We start from the raw sequence: 24,269 nt of genomic DNA, 5'->3' as shown, positions 1-24,269 counted from the left end.
GAGGCAGCATGCTCAAGGAAGAAGCAGCCTGGCAAAGCATGCCAGAAACAACAGAGGCTGACAAATGTTTATGGTCACAAAAGTGCAGGGAAGTGCAAACCCCAGAGAACACCGCAGTACCAAGTGGGCACTTACCCATCCAACACAGCCGTCCAGCCAAACCTGCAGCCCAGTAAAATATTAAGTGAGCACCTGGGCCGAGTAATATGGTCATTAGCATGAACAGCCTCCTGGCCCTCGTGAAATTTGCTAATTAGTAAGGGAGGCACAAGTGTAAATTCTAATGATTCCTTCAATCGGAGAAAAGTAGGGCCAAGTGTAGCGAGGACCTCACCAAAGAAGAAAAGGCAGAATGTGCTCCGTCCCTATGCTAAGTGCTGAAGGACGAGAAGCAATCGGGAGCATGAGGATCAGGAGGAGCTGTGTACAGCCTGGAGCCAGCAGAGGCACAGGATGAAAGGAAAAGAAACACTGCCTCTGACAGCAATGTCAGACGGGAACACTGACCGGACAGAAAGAGCCGAGTGACAGCAGAGGCCCAGAGCACGCTGCAGTCAGGACATCTCTGGCTGATGGAGAAGCCACCACAGGGTGTGAAGCAGAGAACAGATAGAATAATAATTACAGCTTTTAAAAGAGCCACTGCTGTTAGCAAAGGCCTTGGAGGTGGTCCCTGGGGTCTCCCCAGGAACAAGGCTTGACGGCAGCTCATACAAAAGCAGACACAAAAAGAAGCGGGCAGAGTTGAGTCACATCTGCAAGCTAAGTAAACTGAGTACGGGAAAACATGAAATATGGACAACTGCTCCTGGAGTTTGCAAGGGCAAACAACCACCTAAGAGCACTCTTATAGTCTGGGTCCTTGATGGCCTCCAAAGCTCCATGTGCTGCAGGGCCCCTCAGCAGCCCACAGTACCAGCAGAGCCTTTACAAAACTAGGTGGAGATGGAGGAAGACAGGCCAGTGTGCAGGGATACTGGAATTCCAGCCCTTCTCTGTGGCTTCCTGCTCCATCTGACCATGCTGCCTTGATGTGCTGCTCACCATCAGTTCAAACGCCAACCACAAACACCTCTGACAATGTGAGCCAGGAGAAGCCGCTAAAATGTGGTGTTGGATGAATGGAGACGTATGTGTGGCTGTGTGACCGTGCATGTCCGTTAGCCTGCCTTCAGATGCCTCTGAATCCTCTCTTACCTTCTGTGACCCTGAATAGCTGTCAGCCCATTATATACCAGCATGCAATGCTTATCTGACTTCTTTCCTGAGGGCAGCCTCTGCAAAAATATGTCATTAATAGGGCCATTCAGACATGGCAACAGGACCAATCCAGACAGAGGAGCTGTGGAAATGGAGCTGGTGTCATGTGTGTCTTAATTTATAGGACACTATGTGTAAACTCAATGACCTCGGCAATAGCCACAGAAAAGACCAGATGGTAGGTGATTCATAACTGAAAGGCTTGAGTATCTTGGGAACAGCCATTCTCCAGAAGGATAGCCATGAAGAATAGTACAGGAGATGACCGGTGAGAACACAGGAATAGGGAAGGACTTTTCCTTTGTGTGTGTGTGTGTTTTTTTTAAAGACATAAATCAGTACATAAGAGGTAAGAGCATGTACAAAAGTCCTCATGACGAGCCTACAAAAGAGGCTGAAAGGCTACCTAGAACATGGAAAGACATGGGATGCTGGCACTGCACGGGAAATGCCCTGGCCAGAGGAGCAGCCATCTTTCCTTCCCTTCTAACAAGAGCCAGCATCAACAAGCTCATAGACACCCTGAAGAAAGCTGGGGGAACGAGTACTAGACAGTTTATTTCTCTGTGCGATATAAGGGAAAGCCATTTAACAAGAGTTCAGGCCTGAGAAGAAGAGAGGTAGAGGAAGAGAAGGAGGTAGGGAAGGGAGGAAGAAAACTTCAAATGAGGGTCACTGCCTACAGGAAGAGATCATCCCTGGGCAGGATTCAAGCCGGGCTGGAGAAGTGAGCATGACCTCCCCATCGACCTCACTGCAGGGTTCTTCTCTCACAATGAAGAGAGAGAGATAAGGTTCATCCTGGATAGAAGCATTTCCTGGAGACATGAATACACCAGCATCCCAAGCTGTGGTGTCTAAAATGCTGCTGAGCTGCAAGGATCTCACAAAGGAAGAAACCCTTCCTTGAGAGCCAATGCCCTGAGGAAAATGGCACAGCCCCGAGCCAAGAGCAGACAACAAGTGCTTCCCAGGCAAATGTGCAAATGTAAGAGTCAGAAAGGCCCTCCGTGCAGAAAGAGAAAACAGCAATTCGAGGCATGGAGCTCCTAGTAGTTCAGTGTCGATGGACGAAATGTAGGCAAGAGGATCACAAGAGGCTAACAGCAGGAGATGTCATTTATTACCATCAAAAATGGCCCCTAGGAAACACTCAAAAATGGCAGACACCTGGACACAGGAAACAGGACAGCCTTCTATGATCCTTCACTCCGCAGCAAACACCCTCACAAAAAGGAGACCGCAGCGCTCACACAAGAGTAATTTTAGGTCATGGAATTGTCCCTCATCTAGAGAACTGACGTGATTCACAGCCATCTGCCTGGCCACCAGAGGCTGAAACAGCAGGCTGGAAAGAGCACAGGGGCCTCTGCTTGCTCCGAGTCAATAAGCAAACACTCCAAACAGAGGGAGCAGCGCCGATTACATACATGTCTTAGGGCTTTTTGCTTTCACTAAAAATGCTCTGCAACCTTAAAATCCATCGTTGTCTTAGGCCACAGAGGAGGACTTTGCAGCCAGCCCTGAAGATACCTGATAAAACAGGGTCAAATGAAAGGGGAGGAGGTCCTGCCCTATCAGTGGATGTGGAAAGGGGCAAGGAAAGAGACCAGGGAGGGAATGTGGGGTTGGGGAGGGAATGAGGGAGCGGGATACAGCTGGGACACAGAGTTAACAAAATGTAACTAAAAAGAAAAATAAAATTAAAAAAAAAATCCATCGTTGTCATCTCCTGGAAAGTCTGGTCTATAAACTCTAGAACAGAGCCTAAAATACTCCTTAAGAACAGAGTAGGGACCGGCCACTCATCGTTTTTTTGTAAGGTACTGTTGGTCTTAGAACAAGGGCTATTTTCTTCTCTCTAAAGAGACTGGCGGCTCCGTGGAATCTCCCGTTCCTTTTATAATTTCACAGAAATGCAATGCTGTTACTAATATTCCTACTGTCAAAACTATTCCTCCTCCCCAGAGACAAGTGAGCACTGACTCTCCAACCGACCCTGTGGCTTCCCAGGCCCTGAGGATGACACCGTCAGCATTTCAGAGACAACTGGAAGTAGTGACAATGAAAAAGACTCTCACGTGCCAATGTGTTAAAAACGAGATGAACAAGAGCAGATACAGATTGTGAATTTACAAGCACACAAAGGATGATGTAATCATTCTTGCAAGAAGAAATCCCCAAATCCCTTCATCCATGAACCTTGGGAAAGGTTTCAGGTGGTCTTAGAACAAAAGGCAACTGCAGGAACATAAAACACGTCAATGAACCAGCTCTCCTCGTACCGCACCAGGAGACAGCCAACCTTCTCAGGAAAAGACCAGGAGGCCTCAGCCTGGCACTAGGGCACAAAACCAGCCATGGGCAGTAAGAGACGGGCAGAAGTGGCTGTTCCCAGACAACCGAGGACAAAACAAAAGGCAAGCCACACCCTGAGCCCGTCTACCACACCCCACCTGAAGAACCACCGCACCTCCTGTGTTCTCTACTGCTGGTCGGAGGCTAGGGGAGACAGTGTCCCGCCAGGCAGTGAAAGCACACACCGTTGCCCTGATGCTCGCCTCTGCAGCCGCACCGGAGAAGAGCCCATCTCAACGGGACACTGAAGCGTGCCGAGAGATGTCCCTGGGGGCTGAAGAGCTGCAGAGCGGCTGCAATGCCAAGGAGGGTCAGGCCCGAGAGAAGGCTCAGCGCGGAAAGGCACCTGCGGCTCAAGCCTGACGGCCTGAGTCTCAGTCCCAGAACCCAGGGTACTTGGGCGGAAAAGAAAGAGAGTACTTATCAAGAACACAAAAAAACTCTCTTTACATATCTAAGTGTCCATTCATGAGAAAAGGGAGGAAGAAAAACATTTTTCTTTGCTCAAACTGTGCAAAACACGATGTAATGGGTGTAAGCCGTAGGGCAGCACGGTTCGGTTTCACTCACAAGAATTCACTAAGAGCTGGGACCTGAGTGACCTTCCGAGGTAGAGATCACAAACTACCTCTACATAAACATGTGGATGCTAACATCCAGTGTCCAGGCAACGTCTGCTCCAGGGTCTGTCTTAGTCTATTGCTGTGACGAAACACCACGACCGAAAAGCAAGTTGGGGTTTACTGGCTCACACATCCACGTTGTGGTCCATCACCGAAGGAAGCCAGGACAGGAACTCAAACAGGTCCGGAATCTGAAGGCAGGAGCTGACCCAGAGGCCACGGAAGGTGCTGCTTACTAGCTTGCTCCTCATGGCTTGCTCATCCTGCTTTCTTATGGAACCCAGGACCACCAGCCCAGGGATGGCACCACCCACAATGGGCTGGGCCCTCCCCCACTGATGAGTAATTGAGAAAACGCCTTACAGTTGGATTTCATAGAGACATTTCCTCAGCCGGGGCTCCTTCCTCTCTGATTGCTCTAGCTTGTGTCAAGCTGACACTGAAAACCAGGCAGTACAGGATGTTTCCTTCTCCACAGAACGCTAGCCCAGAAACCCTGAGATCCTAACTTATCCGCAATTCTGGGATTCTAAACGAGCTGGGGAAGCCAAAGCATAAGCTGCATTTCCATGTTACTTTGTAAGACTTAAAACAGCAAACCCACTCAGAGACTCACAAGATAAAAGATCAAATGACTGTAAAACTATGAAAGTTTTCAGTGGAGTTTCCAATGGTGACCCTGGTCTGACATCTCATAAGATACTTGGCTTTAAGAACCTTGAATAGACTGAAAATCAGAATGAAAAGATGGCTGTGGACATGGCTTTGTGGCAGAGCACCTGAGTGGCACAATCAAATCCCCAGGGCTGTGTCAAAAACAAGAAAGGAGAGGAAACTCGTCTTAAGCAAGCTAGCCAGTTGGAGATGAGCAGACACCTGCCAGCAATAATGGGCTGCACTGAATGGTGGGGACCGCTGCGCAGCTCTCCATTCCTCCCGCCTCGGAGATCAAAGGCAGAGTTCTAAGGCTGTAAACTCAAAGATCCGCACGCGTGAGGCAGCATGAAAGCAAGCACACACTACAGTACCCTTGCTAATGACTTTTTAAAGGATCCGCCCAGGTAAAACCATGAACAGGTTGGGATAATCACCAAACCATGGCTTTCTAATCAGGAAAGGCAGAGTTACGTTCATTCCCCACAGTCCTCATTATTTTAAGCCTGGATTCCAAGTGGTTGTGACCTCTAAAGGAATGCATAATCTGAGAGCAAAAGAGACTTTCCACTATTTTTCCCATGACCTTCCAGACACTTCCTATTTTATTGCAGTAAGGGGAAAACTCTACTTTTCAACTTCAATGTCACAGAGAGCAGCAAAGGAACCACTGAGCTGAAACACGTGTTTATTTTTCCTTGAAACAGGACCTTGAGAAAGAGAGCCAAGGATCTATCTGAACAAAACAGTTTTCCCAAAATGAGAAATATTTTCCCATAAAAGGACTGTCACAGCTAAGGGCTTTCACAGATTCCGTAAATCTTCCTAGGGAGTGTGCTTTTCGTTATTAAACTTCCTTTCTTACATGCACTAACTTACTGGGGAGTAGGAGATCAGAGGACAAGCAAAGTCGCTATGAGGGTGCCAGGGATCAAACTCAGACCTCAAGTGTCTTGACCTGCTACACCAAGTTTTGATCAACAATAACTGCTTGAGGAATCCTAGCCCAAAACAGCGCTGTCAAGTCTGCTTTCAGAAGCTTTGAGATCACAAATTAGACTGGGTTACAAAACAAGAGCAATGTAATGATCCCCAGAACATACATTTATTTAAAAGGGGAGGGAGAGCACCATGGCACATGTTTGAAATGCCGGGGCTGTGAAGACGGAGGACACTGTAGCACACCAGCCAGCCAGCCTGGCCAAACTTCTAATGTCACAAAATAAAGACGATGGACGGCTCCTCAGGAACACCCAAACTTACACCTGAGACCCACCAGCGTCCTACTATGTACACTTACACAGAGCACACACACACACATACCACACACACACACACACACACACACACACACACAAACACACACGTACTGCTGGCTTGCAATCTCTCACACACATACACAGAATTGGAGACGGAGAGAGAATATGAGGATGAGAAGCAGGAAACATGACTGGCAGACACTGAGGCAATCATGGAAATACAGCTCGGCCTAGGATTTTAAAAGCCTGGTCCCCCGTGCTGTCACGAGGCCCCTGGGGCTTGAGAGGACACACTCTCTGAAAGCATGGGAAAGATTTCAGAACTCGGGCTGCTGTCACACAAAAAGGACGCAACCCCTCAGAGGCAGCCATTGCACAGCGCCCTCAGAGGCTGTGCTGCCACACGGAGCGTGCCAGTGACACACATCCCACTGCCTGAGCTGTCAAGAGTTTAGGCAACTATCTCGTTAAACAGATGTGCAAAACATTTCAGTAGCGGATGTCGCTCTTACATACCAACCTTCAGTTAGCGTACAAGAGTAATGAGTTTCATTATGACATCTTCCATTCACGACACTCTTCTTCACCCCTTCCCTTCTCTCTGCACCGGGTGAGTACCCCTCTTCCCAGTATTTGTCATGTTGTAACCATACAGTGAGATACACACTGCTGCTCAAATCCTCCCCAGCTACGCCAATTCGTTATTAAGCAGTTCACTTCCTGTGCCTCCGCACTCATGCTGTGACCCTTGTCTCCACGGGGCTGGCTGCTCTCCTGCTCTGTAGCTTTTCCTATCAGTGTACACCCAAGTTTTCATAAGAGGATTAAAGTGACCACTTAGGCACTCTTGTTTTTCTTAAACAGCTAAACTAATAAAGAATGGTGTCAAAAGACAAAGACCCTGGCACTGGGGAAGCATGAAGCCTTCACATTAGCATGGTTAAAGTCAAGCCACAGTGAGAGCAAAAGGCTCTCTGTTCAGGTTGGCTCTGCCCTAAGTTCTATCTTTTCACCACAGAGAAAACAATTTCCTTTTGTTATCCAAACATCCTCAATAGAAAGGAAAGAATGATACTCTACACCTAACACCCTAAGGAAACAGGGTAGCGTCCAGAAAGGAACTCAGTGACGAAATAAATCCCAGTATACCTTTTTTTTAAGGTCAGCGTAAACTGATCTCTTAGGCCTGTTAGGGAAACAAACATGAAGACAACATTAAATTGTATAGTAATAATTTGAAATCACTAACTTAAAATCATTAGAACCAGTGAGTTTTTTGTTTATTTGTTTGATTGGTTGGTTGGTTGATTGGTTGGTTTCTTGGTTGGTTTTTTTCAAGCAGGGTTTCTCTGTGTAGTCTGGCTGGAACTCAGAGATCTGCCTGCCTCTGCCTCCCCAGAGCTGGGATTAAAGGCATGTGCCCCCACCACCAGCCATCAAACCAGTGAGAATTTTAATGAGCACACAGCAACCATTAGTACCTAAGAACAGAGGTCAACAGTGTGTAAACCTGGAAATCAGGAAGGAACTCAGAACAAAACATTCCCTGAAAGCCCGAAGCTCTCAGTCCACAGCTGCCTCAGTGAACATGACATACAGTGTAAATCCCTACAAGGAACATTCTAAATTTACTAATTCAACTATCACATTAGTGTTTTTACTCTAGTAAGAACAAGAAGTTACAGTAAGAATGTTATCGACTTTCAATCCTAAATCCAAATGAGCTTGAAAACAACAAAACAAGAGGGCTCCAACTAAAGTTCTATGAGCCTCACTTTCAGGCTTACTTCCCAAAATACTGGCCATGACCCAGGCTCAGATTTAAAACAACAATAACAGAGAGAGGGAGGGAGGGATATGGGGAAAGGGAGTGACAGAGGGGGGGGGAGAGAGAGAGAGGTCTCTGCATTACAAAAGTTTAATAGGGGCTGGAGAGATGGCTCAGTGGTAAGAGCCCAGGCTGCTCTCCAAGAGGACCCAGATTCAGTTCCCAGCACACACATGGCAGCTCACAACTCTCTTTAACACCTGTTCCAGGGGATCTGACCCCCTCACACAGACATACATGCGGTCAAAACACCAACACATATAAAAATAAATTATGTTTACATTAAGAACAGTCTTCTTAATGTCTGTGCTCTGTAAAGTCTAGGTACACACATACACCTCTCACGAAAGCTGGCTAAAAGGGAGAGGACAAAGCAAGCCAGTAATGGACTCTAGAAGAAAAACAGTGGTATTTGACTATCACTTTAAAATCTAATATCTTTTACTGGTAACATTTTTTTAACCAGGCTCAGTAAACAGTAAGAGCTGTAACTCATGAGCTGCTGTGTGTCTCAGGAGCCCTTAGCCTAATAAGAACACTGGACAGTTAACCTTGCTTAACCTTGGCCCTCTCTCCTCCCTGCCTGCGGGACAGTAAGGACCCTGCTTCTAGCCTTTTTCTAACAGAATAAATACTTGGGCAGAACACTGTGAGAAGGAATTCAAAATGCATGGAGATATGAGAGAGTACTTTGTCAGAGGCTACAAAAGCATCATCAGACAGAATTTTAAAGTTGGCTTTTCAGTTTTAAGTCACAAAGAGAAAATTATATGATCTGGTTTTTGGTTTCTCCAGAGTTTCTCTTTGTAGCCCTGGTTGTCCTGGACTCGCTTTGTAAACCAGACTAGCCTCAAATTCATAGATCCTCCTGCCTCTGCCTCCCCAAGTGCTGGGATTAAAGGCATGTGCCACCAAGTCCAGTGAAAATTATAGTTTCTTAAATAAACAATATTATGAACAAAGCTGAAGTGAAAATATACTCAATAAGGCAACAAACTAAGAAAAGAAAAAGGAAAAACAAGAAGGAAGAGCTCATCTCTCCACCAACAGAAGGGCCTGGCCCTCCAGCTGTCTGGGTGCGCGGGTTACCCTGGGCCGGGAGGAGGCCACCACCTAGGCTGAAAGGCTCACAGTAGTTGACTATCCTAGGTGGCCACAAGCTAAGCACCGGTCTTGAACAAGAGGCTGATTCCCCACCGCATCCTCGGGTACTAGAACGGCCAAGCACAAAACAGGCTTTTAAAACCATTTGCTGCTGGAGAGATGGCTCAGCAGTTAAGAGCACTGGCTGCTCTTCCAGGGGACTCAGGTTCAATTCCCAGCACCCACATGGCAGCTCACAACTGTCTGTAACTCCAGTTGCAGGGGATCTAACACATAGATGGACATGCAGGCAAAACAGTAATGAACAGGAAATAAAAATAGACAAGTTTTTTTCAAACCTCAAGAAAATACTATAAAAATATTTGCTGGAGAATAAAGCTTTGGCAACTTAAGACAATTAAATGAGCAGTCTCATACAAACACAAAAATGTCCTGCTGATGTCGAGAACAACTGCCAACAGCACTACTGTGCCCCACAAACAAATTTCTGATACAGAAGCTTGTTTCTTTTAGTCAGACACGGGGGGGAAAAAGGCATAGAAATCCAAGAAGGGCTTAGCAAAGGGGTGGGGGTGGGGAGGCGAGAAAGGTGGCGAGAAGGGCTGCTGCAGGACACAGATCTGATCCCAGGAGTGGATAGAAGAAGGAGAGAGAGCGGAAAGCTGAGCTCCGTGCACATCAGGAGGCAAAGCAACTCTGGAAACACTGAGCAAGGCTGTGCACAGGAATGAGCCTCCTTCCCTGCTTCAGTGCTTAGCTGCAGGCTGTGGGCAGAAGTAGAAGGCCTGGCCTTTAACCGAACACGAGGAAGTCCATAGGCCATCATTCTGCACTCATCGGAGAGAGGATCAGTGACTGTCTAAACTCTGAGTCCTCCTCACCACCATGGCCACTGGTGATCCCTCTGACCTCAAACAAACCCCACCATCTATATAAAACCATGCCACACCGTGGAAAACAGTCCCGAATCTCATACACTATCAGTAAAAAAAAACATTAGTAAGTCTTACTATATGTGAACATCACACTTATATTCCAGTTTCTCAAAAGAGCTCCTTGAGAGTTGGCTTGCTCTCATCACAGGCATGCATGAAGAGGGAAATAAAGTACTTGTGTTAAGATATTTCTAGACCTTCTTCTGAGCCCAAACACTTCTGAATCACCTTCCATCTTAGTCACCAAATCTGGCTCCCTCCACAAACCTTTCTCCCTTTGTGCCTCCAAGAATACTGGAGACACAGTACTCCTTTGAGGGGCGCCCTACTTCAATAGTCAGGAACAATTTCCAAGGTAATAGCACCCACTTTTGAGACAGTGGTTGGGGAGCTTCCCTGACTTAAGTAGGTCTCTAAGCAAGGCTTCCACACAATTGCAGATTCACTGTTCCTTCTGTAACCAGCCCGCCATTTAATGACTGACTGAAACACCAACAACTTGCACTTCCTTACACAGGCAAGAAGAGATGCCCAAACTCATATCCACTCGGCCTGCTGCCTATCGGGCGGCAGCCACGTGATGCATTTATTATACACGTTTCACTCACGTTCACAAGTGGAGGGAAATGGCTGATGGTGTTCCTGAAAGAATGTCTCCTAGGAGAGCACAAAGCCCAGGATTCAAACTCCAGCCTACTGCCTGACCCCCACACCCCACCCACCAAATCCCTTCCCCCATTCAACCCACCCAACCCTGGCCAAAAAGAGGTGGGGAAAATGACAAGGTTACAAACAGCTAAAACCAAGAAACAGAATGTTTCTCTGGTCTGCTGATCTCCTAAAGATGGCACTGGTTCCCAACTTAGTGATGCAGAACAAATTACTCACTTCAACGGGCTACAATTTCCTCTCATTTTTCTAACTCATGTGTGATCCTAGATGCCCTAGCTCACAGCAAACTATGTGCCATGAAACAGTAGATCTGGCGATTTTGAGTAATACCGTAGTTTAGAGAATTAAAGGGCTGAGGCGGTGATGTTCCGGGGCCTCCTGGGTGGGTGGGTGCAAGGAGAAGCCAAAGTAAGCCAATTCCCTTGAAAAAAAAAAAAAAAAAAGAATATGAAATAGAGGAAGCACAGGCTCCAACAGGGAAGTAGACCCTGATGGGGACAGGCTTCAGGATCACAGATGACGATGAGTCACAACAGAGGACACTGACTCATAAGGCAAGAAGGCTTCTCCCAAAAAGGACTCCACGCCTCCTGCCCACATCAGCCCTCACTCTGAAATGCTGGTTTACTGTGGATGGAATTAAGTATTCTAGCTGTGTACAAATAAGTCTTCAACTGGGGCATCCATGACAGCAAGACTTACAATAGCAGGCATATCTGACTAAGCTGTAATGGGCTTATAGGGTAAAATGATGAATTACATGAAAAAATTATAATCAATGTTAAACATCATTTCCAAAGAGAGAAAGAAAGTCTTCGTGAAATTAAGTCATGGGCGACTGTTTGCTTTTTGTTTTATTTTATTTCAGGTTTTTGGAGAGAGGGTTTCTTTGTGTAGTGTTGGCTATCCTGACATTTGCTCATAGGCAAAGCTAGCCTCAAACTCGTAGAGATCCACCTGCCTCTGACTCCCAAGTGCCAGATTAAAGGTGTGCACCACCAAGTTTCTCCACTGTCATGGACAACTTTAAAGGCAAAGTAAGAAAGGTCTTCATGAAGGACAGCTAGATTTTTCCCATCATGAACATTCCTGCCAGCAGAATCACAGACAAATGTGTCATTTTATTGGTAAAAGAACTGACTACACATTTATTATTATAAATATGACTTGTAAATAAAAGGCATAGACTGACCAATAGTGTCCAGTGGGGTTTTTTTTTTTGCCATTTAAGATATAAATTCAAACTCATAAGCAACATTAAACATAAATTATGTAATACTAATACTAGTAACAGCCAAACCCTGTTTTATTAAGACAAAGTAGATATAGATATAGTTTCCAATTATTTGAAAATGACTAGGTAAAGGCGCAGCTGTTAAGAGTCTTTTAAACCCCTGGTTGGTATGAAGACATCAAAAAATAATTTTTTTTTAAACTTTTTGAGAGGCCTAACTTTGAACAAAGGACATTTCACGTGTTGGTTATTCAGATTTCAGAACTTAGCGGGTCTGGGCACAGTCTGAGAATGGGCATTTCAAGCAGTCCTCCAGTACAGTAATCACCCCCTTGACACTGACACAAAACACCCGACAGAAGGAACTTAATGAGGAAACAGCTTTATTGTGGCTCAAGAAGTCAGGGTGTACAGTCAGCCATGGAGAAGAACAGCAGTAAATGAAGCCACGGAGAAGCCATGGAGAAGCCACGGAGAAGCCATGGAGAAGCCATGGAGAAGCACGGCGGTAAATGAAGCAGGCCATGGCACAGTGCTGCCCACTTTCAGAATAGACACTGGCCCCTCATTTCCTTCTTTCTGGACACACACCCCGGGCAAGCCTACAGTTGGGTCTCCTCAGCAACTCCAAATCCTGTCAAGCTGACAGTGGAAACCAATCATCCCACTGGATGAAGGCGACGCTGGCCCAGATACCATGTTAGAGAATGCCTACTGTGGGACACACAGAAGAAAGACGCTAAGAAGTTTTCTCCCGAAGAGTAAGAACATTAATTTTCTTTAATCAATATTATTTCAGCAACACCATGAATCATTATAGAAAAACAGTAACAGATTAGAATGAAAACCAGGTGTTAAAAACTAAGGTGATTATAGCAGAGCTCAGAAGACTACTTTAAGGTGGAAAGTAGCCCTGCCTGCCCCAGCACCTTCAATATGGAGAGAAGGTACTGAACACTGGTGTCTAAGACCTCTGGACACCACCTGGAAAGCTCTGCCCTCCATCTCCCACAGGCACTGTTCCTTGCAGCTTTTCTGACCCTCTGGCCCAAACCTGCTCTGATTTGTCAGAATCCTCAGAAACCGAATCCTCACTTGCAGGCTGGCAAGAAAGCACAAATCAGTCTGTTCCAAGGATTTACTCAGAGAAGTAAATACACTATGAAGGGCTTTTCAGAGATGCTCATAAATGCTGTAGCACTATTTTAAAAGTCCCTAGATTCCTGAACAGCTGCCCATGTCAGATAAGTACAGCATGTCCTGTCAGGCCACACAGAACATCACAGGAATGCTGGCAGTCTCCCTCAGATAGCACACACAGACACAAGCCTACGGTTCTGGCCTCTTACTGTGCCCAGCTCAGCTCCCTAGTTTAGGTTTCTTCACCTCTACAAGCAGGGTCAGAGACATCAGGAGAAAAATTACTCACTTAGAAACCCTGCCCTGAGAAACAGCATCAACCGTCTAAGGGCTACACATATCCACCCGTGGAACCAAACTTTTGGGTGTGGAAACAAACAGCAACTTCTTTTCCTGAACTGGTACTCTGCTGCTTCCCTTTCCAGTGAGTCATGGGATTTCAGTTCATAGTTTTGTTTGATGCCAGGGATTGAACCTTCAAACTGAGCATACCCCACCACTGTGCCACACCCAGAAACTCAATAATGTATTAAAAGCAGTGAAGGAGGGCAGGGAAAACAGACTTTCCTCTTCTCCAAATGGAACTGGCTTTCCCCTCAAAGAGGACCCAGCATTTCCACTCATCTGTTCTTAACTGGCTAACTGATATCTTCCAACTCCGCTCATCACCCACCCCTCCAGGGGCTCCATGGATGCCCCACCACCTCTGTTACTGCAGAATTACTGGGCATATGTGCTTTGGCCACTTCCCCTAGTGGATATCCATCTACTCAAGAGAAAGAACTGTCATTACTGTCACAACATGGCACTTGGCATGTAGCAAGCACACAGTGGTATGGGCCTGCTTAGGTATGGAGCAGGGGCATGAACAAGCTGCTGTCAGCTCACACAGATGGAAAGTTTGTGGCAGGCTGCTGTTTCCAGACAGTTGCATTTACCCTTTAAAGCCCAAAGTCTTACGGAACACGCATGCAGTAAAAAGCTTTCCATAATATGTGGCATTGGTCTTTGCCCTCTAGAGATTTTAACATTTTTTTCATTTTTTTAAAATATTTTTATTTATTATTTATACATTATTCTGCCTGCATGTGTGCCTGTAGGCCAGAAGAGGGCACAGGATCTAACTACAGCTGGTTGTGAGCCACATGGTAGCTGGGAATTGAACTCAGGACCTATGGAAGAGGAGCCAGTGCTCTTAACCTCTCCAGAAGGCTTTTTTTTTTCTTTTACTGATTAAACCTTAACTACAAATACCCAATGATTGTGCTTCACTGTTATTTAACTTCAAAGTATGGGAAATATTGCTTACTTTGTTTGTTTTTGAGACAAGGGTTTCTCTGTATAGCCTTGGCTGTCTAGGAACTCTCTTTGTAGACCAGGCTGCACTCACCCCGATCCGCCTGCTTCTGCTGCCTTGAGTGCTGGGATTAAAGGTGTGGACCACCACAGCAAGATTACACTAATCTTCTCAGAAACAACATTAGAAAATGTCTAACTCTATTCCAAAGCTGTCATTCTGCTCTCCTTCCCCAACCTGTGGGCTTTTAACATGCTGACGCTCACTTTAGGTGCCTTGTTGACTGTGTTTTGCTGTAGGCTCTCAGAAGGCACCTACATTCCATTTAGCAGTTCAGGCCCCTCCTACTGCTGTGACTGGAGGAGGCCGTGTATGGTGGAACACGCCTGTACCCCAGCACTCAGAGGCAAAAGCAAGATGACAAGCTTGGGATCGTGTCCCAAAAAAGGTTAATTCAAATTCTAAATTCTGGTCAAGGGAGAAAAAATGAAAACCCTACAAATCTGAAGTGATTTAGAAATTTACAATCAAATATGATTTATTGGAATGATGAGTCAGAGAGACCAACTACTATTGAAAGAGACAGAAGGAAAGAGTCTGAATTGTTTTCTGGAATAAAGGCATTTTATTGCTGTTGTTAAAGTGGCACCGTCCTGAGACATGTCCTGAGGTATTTGTACTGGACATGTGTATATTTGTACATGAGACACCACAGTGCTGGGCTGCCAGTCAAAATGACAGCAGGAGAATTAGGGGTACAGGAGAGACCGGATCAGATGTGCCCGTGGGTGCTGAGAACATGTAACTTAACGCTGTCTTCTGTTGTGCTTTCAATTTCCTGAACTAACGCGGAGTGTCGTGTTCACGTCTTCTGGGTGCCTGTGGCTGTGTCCCACTGCTTCCCCTCCAGCTGCCATTTCTGCTCTCTGTCAGTTCTGAAGTGGCTGGTTTGGGTTTTGGTGGTGGTGTTGGTTTGTTTTTTGTTTGTTTGTTTGGTTGGTTGTTTTGTTTTGTTTTTTTAATCTGTTTTTGTGGGTGATTGTTTTTTTTTGTTGTTGTTGTTGAGTTGGTTTTGAGTTTTTGTTTGAAGGTTTTGTTTGTTTGTTTGTTTGTTTGTTTGTTTTTTACCTTTTTGGGTTTTTTTTCCAAGATAGGGTTTCTCTGTGTAGCTCTCGCTGCCCTGGAACTCTGTAGAGCAGGCTGGCCTCAAACTCACGGAGATCCACCTGCTTCTGCCTCCTGAGTGCTGGGATCACAGGTGTGCACAACCGCCACACCTGTCCCACACGCCATTCTTGTCTCTGAGGCTCACACCTTCCACAGACAGTCCTAGCCTCACTTCCACCCAGCACCAGGAGCCCAAGCTTGTTACCCTCATCTCGCCTCAGGTAGGCACCGTCAGCTGCCCCCAGGGCTGACCGTGAAGCCGGCAGTAGCTAACAGAATCTCTGTGAACCTCAACATCTACATCAGAGTCTAAGACCACACTGCAGTTTCTAGACCTCAGCGATTCACTCCAAAAAATACAGAGACAAACCCCCAAGGCTAGTGGCCACACGCCATTTCTGTAAAAGTCTGAACTGCAGCTTAGCTCTGCCTTCCTGGACACACCAGAATGACACCTCACCTCACGTTGCTCTACAAAAGGCCCTCGACACAGCCTCTCTGGCCCAGCTCACTCATAGCTCCCTACCCATCTGTTCTAAACTGCTGCGCTTTTCACTGACAGCTGGCACACCATGTCTACTCATGACCTTGCTAGCATGTAAAACTGTGAATGCAGGTACTTTGCAATGTCAGAGTTTTGTTGCTGTGAAGAGACACCATGACCACGGCTACTCTTATAAAGAACAGCATTTAACTGGGGCTGGCTTACAGGCGAGAAGCACGGCAGCATCCAGGCAGACATGGTGCTGGAGAAGGACCTGAAAGTTCTACATCCTAATCCACAGGCAGCAGGAGACTGTGGACCACATGGGTGTGGCTTGAGCACAGGAGACCTCGAAGCCTTCCCCCACCGTGACACACTTCCTCCAACAAGGCCACACCTCCTAACACTCACTATAGGCCAAGCATTCAAACACGTGAGTCTATAGAGACCATTCCTATTCAAACCACAGCTACCAAGCCCTCAGATTCCAACCAATAAGAACATAAAAGAGCAATAAACTCTGGGAACATGCTCAGAATCACAGAAAAGAATGCCTAAATGCCAAAGAAAGTTAGACACACACACACACACACACACACACACACACACAGTCCTCTTATACAATATAAACCAAGACCACACCCTTCCATGCCTCCACATCACACACTGTGGAAAGATGATATCATGGCACTATTTTGATGCCTCGTCAGATTCAACATTATAAGAACACTAACTAAACCTGTCAGTTTGTGCCAGAAAAAGTCCATGTGATCACACTATCTTTAAATGCACACCAAGAAATTGTGGGTGTTTTGTGTGTACCTGTTTGTATGTGGACACACCTGTCTGCAGAAACCTGTGTAGACACACACGTATAAAGGCCAAAGGTGAGCAGCAAATGCCCTCCTCAACTACCTCCTCTACCTTCATTTCTGAGGCAGGGTGCCACTGAACCCGGGGCTCACCAACTCAGTCAGACCGTCTTGCAAGCGAACCTCGGTATTCTCCTGGGTCCACCCCCGTGCACCAGAATTATGTGTGCACACTGCTGCACCCAAGCCTTCTTACAGGAGTGCTGGGAATCCAACCTTGGCTCGGTATGCTTGTGTGGCAAGTACTTTACCAAATGACATATCTTCCCAGCTCACGCCATGGAATTTCTAATACCTAGAAACTACCTCGGAATGTAGTGTAGCTTTTTAAATTAAAACTAATTCCATCCCCTGAACCCTGCCCCTAACGCAAACACTCTTGATGGACACTCCACTAGGCCACATGGTATGTGGGGGGGCTCGGGGCTCTACCTCCAGCTTAGACATATCCATCTTGGGCTGACCATGTGGCTCAGCTCCCTCATTTATAAAGCAGGGTAGACTAACTTGATGACAGAGTTGACATGATCATCAAAAGGCTTTGAGTGAAGTAAAAGCTGAAAGCAACACCAGCGCACAGGCACAATTAACTACTTTAGTTACCGTGTTTAGTCTCAGCAGCATTATCGCATCTGAACCCACTCACCCTTCCTAGGTGCTGTTTACTCTGAAGGATCAAGAACAGGTTTTTACTTCATTGTTTTGTGCGGGACAGTAAACCCAGTGTCCTCTGCAAGCTCTAATTATTTTAAAGTAGGGGGGTGGCTATCAATGAGAATAACCCAATGGTAATCATACTGTTGAGTCTTTGTATAACTGGAAGAGACACACAAATTTATGAAAAGGGCAAAGATTAGTAAATCCCCCAAAACTGCACTGCTGAGCTCACAGGGTATTCGGCAAAGTGACAGGTACTTGGGGCGCGCTGGATGGGATGTGGGGAAACCCTGCTACCTAGGTTACAGACAGCCAGGACTGGAAAGCCCTGAGCTAGGCCCAGGAGACTCCCTTTGTTAAGGACACTTCCTCTTCTCTGCAGGAAGATCCCAGACTCCGACAGCCTCTACCAAAGAAAAGTCACGTAGTTCTTAGGGAAATTACAGGTCCAACTCCCTTTCTCCCCATAAGAAACCCCTCAGCAAGCAGCTGGGATTCCTGGAATACCTCCCCATGCAAATGAGGAATCTCAGCACCTTAGACCATCAGCCAATGATCTTGGCCTACCCTGGATATCCCTAACCCCTCCTCAAAGTTCTATATAATCCTCCTTTACCCCGAAATGAATTAATCTGCCTCCCCAAAGCTGATCCTGAAAGGTCACTTCTGTTCCTGGCTCAGGGGCAGCCGTGGCTTCTGCTTGTTGGTTACTGAGGATGGTAAGCAAAGACCTCAGGAAGAAGAGGCACAGAAGGAGAAGCAGCACATCATTTCAGCGCATCAAGCAACTTCAGAGACATCAGATCTGAGCTCTGTGCACCCTCACAGACGAGAAATCCATACGGCTTCGGCTCAAAATCATGCCTCGGCTCCTTCGTTCCTGCTTTTAGCTTCAGGATAACATCTATGTAAATCAAAAGGCTCTGCTAACAAAAAGCAAAACCAGCCCCCAGCCTTGACTGTACAGATGAAGATAAAACCATCAGCCTAGATGTCCAGAACCTTGCCCAGGAACAATCAGGGATCCAGAAATCAGGGCTCTGAGAACACCACCCATAGCTCCTCCCAGGCAAAGCACCAGATACATCAACACTTCTCAGGCCCAGCCTCACAGTCCACACTGTCCCCTCTTGGAAGTCAGGTAATCAATAAGTTTACACCCCTGCCACTCACCATGATCTCCCTCTGTTCTTCCAGATTCTTCAGAAAGTTTGAGAATTCCCGTAAGGAAGCATCTGTAGGGAGAGAGGCGTTAGTCTGTGTTGGGTGAGGCAGAGGAAAGCAAACCAAGCCTTGGCTTCCTTACCTATGCATCGCTCATCATCAGTCTCGGCATCCCCGATAAACTCAAATTTAAAGTCTCGGAGTGAGTGTGCAAACTTCCGCTGTGCTGCCGAAAGACCTGAAAAAAAAAAAAAGGCACCGTGGTGAAGAGCGCCCTTGTTTTTGCTTGGGTTTCTCGAGACAGGGTTTCTCTATGTAGAGTTGGCTGTCCTAGACCCGCTTTGTAGATGAGGATGGCCTGTAACTCACAGAGATGGGCCGACCTCTGCCTCCCTGAGTCTGGGGATTAAAGGTGTGAGCGACCACAGCTTGGCTCCAGGGCCCTTGCTTTAAAACCAAAAACTAACCCCCCCCCCCCAAAAAAAAAGCAATTCTCTTAAGATGAGTACAGCAAGAACTGTGCTCCACTCGGTATGTGAAAAGGCAAAATCCGACCCCTCTCATCCTCCACCTGGCATTCGCCTCTGTCTTCCTCCCACAAGTAAAACTGTTTCCCCAAAAGCACTGGAGATACTGGAAGCAGGGAGGCTCCACATGTGAAATCAGCCTCTGAAGTATGCAGCTGGGTGGAAGCACATGTGCTTAGCATGCACGAGGTTTTGGCATGATGCCTCACAAAGGAAAGGCTGACTAACCTGATTGGGGTCAAATGCTAAAGACAACTGAAAACAAGCACACAATCACAAAGTATAAATAACAGCCTTAAAAGTGAGCTGTTTTTTAAAAAAATTGGGGAAAATGCACACATCACAAAAGGAAGTGAAAAAAATTAAAGTGGCCTGTGACCACATGAAAAGATGTTCTACCATCAGTGGTCAGGAACCTAAAACCAAGAACCACAAGAGAACTCAATCACCTCGCTGCCAAAAGCAAATGAAGAAACACATCTCTCACTGCCGAGCTTGGTGGAACTGCTCTTGTAGTTTGGCAATTTCAGGTAAATTTGATGAAGTCCCACAACCCAGAAATTTTGGTAAATTTGCGAGGTAAAACTCTTGCACATATGGAAAGCTCTCAGCATGACTCACCCCTGTAAACTGAGTTGGGGGAGTATTTGCTGACAGGACGAAAAATGTGGTATGTGGCCAGACAGTGTGAAGTGCAGAGAACTAAACACAGAAGCAAATCCCACAATTGGGAGAGAAAAAGGAAAGCTCTGAGCATGACGCAGATCTGGTGGAGGGATTCATCTTCTCGTTCATACCAGGCATTGATTTTAAATATCGGCAAACTGCAGGCTCACTTTTGACAACTCTGTTACTCATTTAGCAAACATATGTTATGTGGGACATACTGAACCCGACATGGCAGCCCATGCCTGTAGCCTAGCACTTGGGTGATGGAAACAAGAGAATTGCCATGAGTTCATGGACAAACTGGGCTACACACAGACCATCTCGTAACCTACCCCCAACCCCAACGAAGAAGAACAACATGCAAGTGAGTCGTATTTGTATGCACACATTTAAATTGTTAAAAATTTCCCAGGGGGATACAAAATGAATAAAATGTAATTAATAAAGACTTAAAAAAATTTCCCTTTGAATCTGAGCCTGTATAAAGTAATGTATTTGGAACTGTTTCTTTAATATCCAAATACCAACACTAAAAAAGCAAAGGGCGTTCATTTTAAAAAAAAGCATGTTGTATGGACAGAATTAAATGTTTTTAGAATAATATGTTTTAAAATAACAGTTTTGCAACGTTAATTTTCTAATTCCTCACATTACCTGAAAAGTGAATTAATTCAGAGTTTGTTTGCATAGCTAATCTGGCACCTACCCACCCACCCACCCACCCCCCCCCCCCCCCCCGCCACATACACAATGCCTTCCTTGTGCCAAGTGTTGAGGCATCTTGCTTCTTTCACATGTAAGAACCTTCCATCCCTCACCGTGCACTGTGGTTGACCTCCTTCTAGCATCGAAGTTCATGTCCATCTCTTACACATCAGACCACACACACCTAACTGCATTCCCTTTCCTACTTACAGATGTGGTTGCTTTCCTATTCCTTCGTATGTCTTCGCTTCCCTTTCTCTGTGAGGTGAAGGGAGTCAGAGCTGGTGCACCCACACCCTACCTCTCGGAGTAATTCTAAACCTCTGTATTTTTCCAAACCGTCCTAATTTCAGATATATGCTGCTTTTCCAAACAACAGAAAATTGGGTCAGTTGTAGTAAATGTAATGTAAGCCATCAAAAGCTTTTCTTTCTTTCCGGTATCTTACATGTGGAATTCAACCAGTTTCTGATGACTAGATCACAGGCCAGCTCCATTCCTCTACCAGGGAAGGACAGGAGGGAGAACACTAGAGAAAACTTTCCTTTACTGGTACAGGCTGAGGGTAGACTTCCACATATTATTCTGTTTATTTTTTTGTAATGAGTTGGCAGGGTGACATTGATGTATGTATGGGCATATTAAGATTCATAGAGAGATTAGGGGCCTAACCAGGGCAGCTAATGTCTTTGGAGTGTTCAGACTACCTCAAACATTCACACAAGTCCCCTCCTGACCCAATTCTAACTTCAAAACATTTCACATTATTCCCAGGTCCTCTGCCTAGATTCTGTTTCTGATGGTTCACTGTTGGCAGACTGTGGCACTACTGAAACCTGTGTTGGTGTTACAACCTGCAATGTTGCTGAATTTGTATAAGATTTTCTATTCAAAAGGTCCTGTACCAAGAGTGACAATTTTACTTCCTCTTTCGTAAGTTGAATGTCTTACTTATTTTGCTTGCCTGATGACTCTAAGACTTCCAGGAATCAAAGTCAGGGAAGTAGACATCTTTGATGTGTTCCAGACCTCAGAAAGCTGTCAGCATTTCATGCATACAATGACAGCTCTTACCTAACATCTGTATAATGTTGATACATCCCTTCTTTATCTAATGCTTAACACTGTTTTTACCATGAATAAATGCAGACTAACAAGTGCTTCCTCTAGACAATAAATTATATGGTTTTGTTTTTCATTCTGTTAATTTAATATACATTTTAACTTGCATATGCTAAACCATCCTTGCATGCCTGTGATGAATTCCACTTGATCACAGTGTATATCTTTATAACATGCTTTAGAGTGGGACGGGTAATATCTTGTTGAAATCTGTATATCTAGGTTTAAAGACATTATCCTATAATTTTATTCTTTTCTTGAATCTTATTTTAATCATTTTGTGTTTTAATATAACACAACTCTTAGCACAACTCTTGGTTATCAGTTCTCTCCTGCCACCTTTCAAGATCCAAGAATCAGGTTATCAGGGCTGTGTGCCAGAACCTCTACCCACTGAGCCATCTCACTGACCCTTTGTTCCTGTGTCCTGTCATGGTTTTGATATTAGAGTAACACTGATCATGTGGAATACATTTAAAAGAATTCCTTCCTCTTGAGCTTTCTGGAATAATTAATGAAGTGGTCTCCATTGTTTTTATAATATTCAATAGAAATCAGCAGTGAAACTGCCTGGTCTTAGGGTTTAACATTTTTTTTATTTTAATTTTAGAGACAAATGTCACTTTCATAGCCCAAGTGAGCCTAAATCTCAGTGATCCTCCTGCCTCAACTACAAGATACTGGGGTTGCAGGAGTGAGTCACCAATCCAAGCTCCTTTACTTTGACAGATGATTTCTTTTCTTTTTTTATTATTAGTTACATTTTATTAACTCTGTATCCCAGCTGTATCTGCTCCCTCATTCCCTCCCAAACCCTCTCTCCCTCCCTCATCTCCTCCCTGCCCCTTTCCAAATCCACGATTGGGGAGGACCTCCTCCCCATTCATCTGACCCTATTTTATCAGGTATCTTCAGGACTGGCTGCAAAGTACTCCTCTGTGGCCTAGCAGGACTGCTCCTCCCTTGGGGAATGGGGAGGTCAAAGAGCCAGTCATTGAGTTCCTGTCAGAAATAGTCCCTGTTCCCCTTACTATGGGAAACCAAATGGTTACTGAGCTACCACGGGCTTCATCTGCGCAGAGGTTCTAGGTTATATCCATACATGGTCCTTGGTGCAGTGTCAGTCTCAGAAAAGACCCTGTGCCTAGATATGTTTGGTCCTTGTGGAGCTCCTGTCCTCTCCCCATCATACGACAGATGATTTCTAAGTACAGTCTCAGTCTTACACTCGGAACTGATCTGTTCACAGGTTTTCTATTTCTTGATGATTAAACTGGGAAAAAGTTCATGTGTCCAGGTTATGTATTAACTGAGTCTGTTCAGGTTTCCTCCTCGGTGATTTCATCGTGGTACATGTATATGTCCAGGAACTGTCATGTTTTTCTCCCTCTCACATTGTTGATATGTACTTGTTCTTAACAATTACTAAGAAATCCTTTCACCAACCTCAGCTTACGATCTGCTCTAAACAGCCTCCAGACCCCAGCACAATGGCTATTGTGTGCCCTTGGTGACTTTATACATAAGAAAAGTGATTCTTTATAGCAGAACCATCTATTTATTAGCAACTGTTAGTTAAAACCATGAAAGTAACAGAGTTAGCCATTGGTCAAGGTTAGTCTCTTTTAGGCACTACTGAAGTTGTAAGTATGGAACTGTCATAAAATGACTAGCTAGTTTTTGCTTTCTGTTGTGTGATAAAATGCTGATGAAAAACAACGTGGGGAAGAATGGCTTTCTAGTTCACCAGGAAGAAAAGTCAGGACAGAACCCAAAGAAAGCACCTGGACGCAGAACTGAAGCAGTGGCCATGGAGGACGGCTGCTTATTGGTTCACTCTCCATGGTTGCAGCTTGCCTTCACATACAACAGAGAACCACCTGCCCAGAGGTAAACTGCCTTCAGTGGCCCAGGTACCCGCTTGTCAGTGAACAATAAAGAAACAACCTACAGACACGTGCGCAGGCAGATATGACGGAGGCAAATTCCTTAATTAAGGTTCCTGCCTCCTAGCTAGGTCTAGATTGGGTCAAGTTGACAAGAACTAACTCGCACATACCCCCTAAACCTCCTACAAGTTCTGCTCTTCACAACCAGAGCACCAGCAGGATAACTGGAGAACTATGCCACTTCCTATCATCCCAACTTGAAAAGAAAATAACCAATGTGTGCTTTTCTCAGTGTGCTGGCTAGTTTTATGCCACGTTGATGAAAGCTAAAGACATCAGAGAGGAGGGAACTTGAATAAAGAAAACAGCTCCATAAGGTCTCACCGCAGGCAAACCTGTAGGTCATTTTCTTAATTAGTGATTGTTGGGGAGGACCCAGTCTACGTTGAGTGGAGCCATCCCTGGGCTGGTGGTCCTGGTTCTGTAAGAAAGCAGGCTGAGCAAGCCATGGAGAGCAAGGCACTAAGCAGCACCCTCCCATGGGCTCTGCATCAGCCCCTGCCTGGATTCTGCCCTGTTTGAGATCCTGTCCTGACTTCTTCCAATGATGAACCAATGATGTGGAAGCGTAAGCAGAATAAGCCCCTTC

At 45.6% G+C, this 24,269-nt stretch overlaps 1 protein-coding gene across 2 annotated transcripts in view; it reads right to left on the bottom strand.

Moving 5' to 3' along the window:
* The window catches only part of Arhgap10 (Rho GTPase activating protein 10), a 248,703-nt gene that overhangs the window by 167,348 nt on the left and 57,086 nt on the right, over nucleotides 1-24,269 (bottom strand). For both annotated transcript variants that reach the window (XM_055609092.1, XM_055609093.1), the window contains exons 2-3: nucleotides 18,851-18,946; nucleotides 18,718-18,779 (exon numbers count right to left, since the gene is read on the bottom strand). In XM_055609092.1, the coding sequence (XP_055465067.1) occupies nucleotides 18,718-18,779; nucleotides 18,851-18,946 (158 nt within the window). The remainder of the gene's footprint in view (nucleotides 1-18,717; nucleotides 18,780-18,850; nucleotides 18,947-24,269) is intronic.

The sequence above is a fragment of the Psammomys obesus genome, unplaced genomic scaffold (assembly GCF_907164565.1).
Source record: "Psammomys obesus unplaced genomic scaffold, mPsaObe1.curated_primary_1811, whole genome shotgun sequence".
Classification (NCBI taxonomy): Eukaryota; Metazoa; Chordata; class Mammalia; order Rodentia; family Muridae; genus Psammomys; species Psammomys obesus.
The sequence above is the reverse complement of the archived record's forward strand: the minus strand, read 5'-3'. Positions and strand labels throughout refer to the sequence as shown.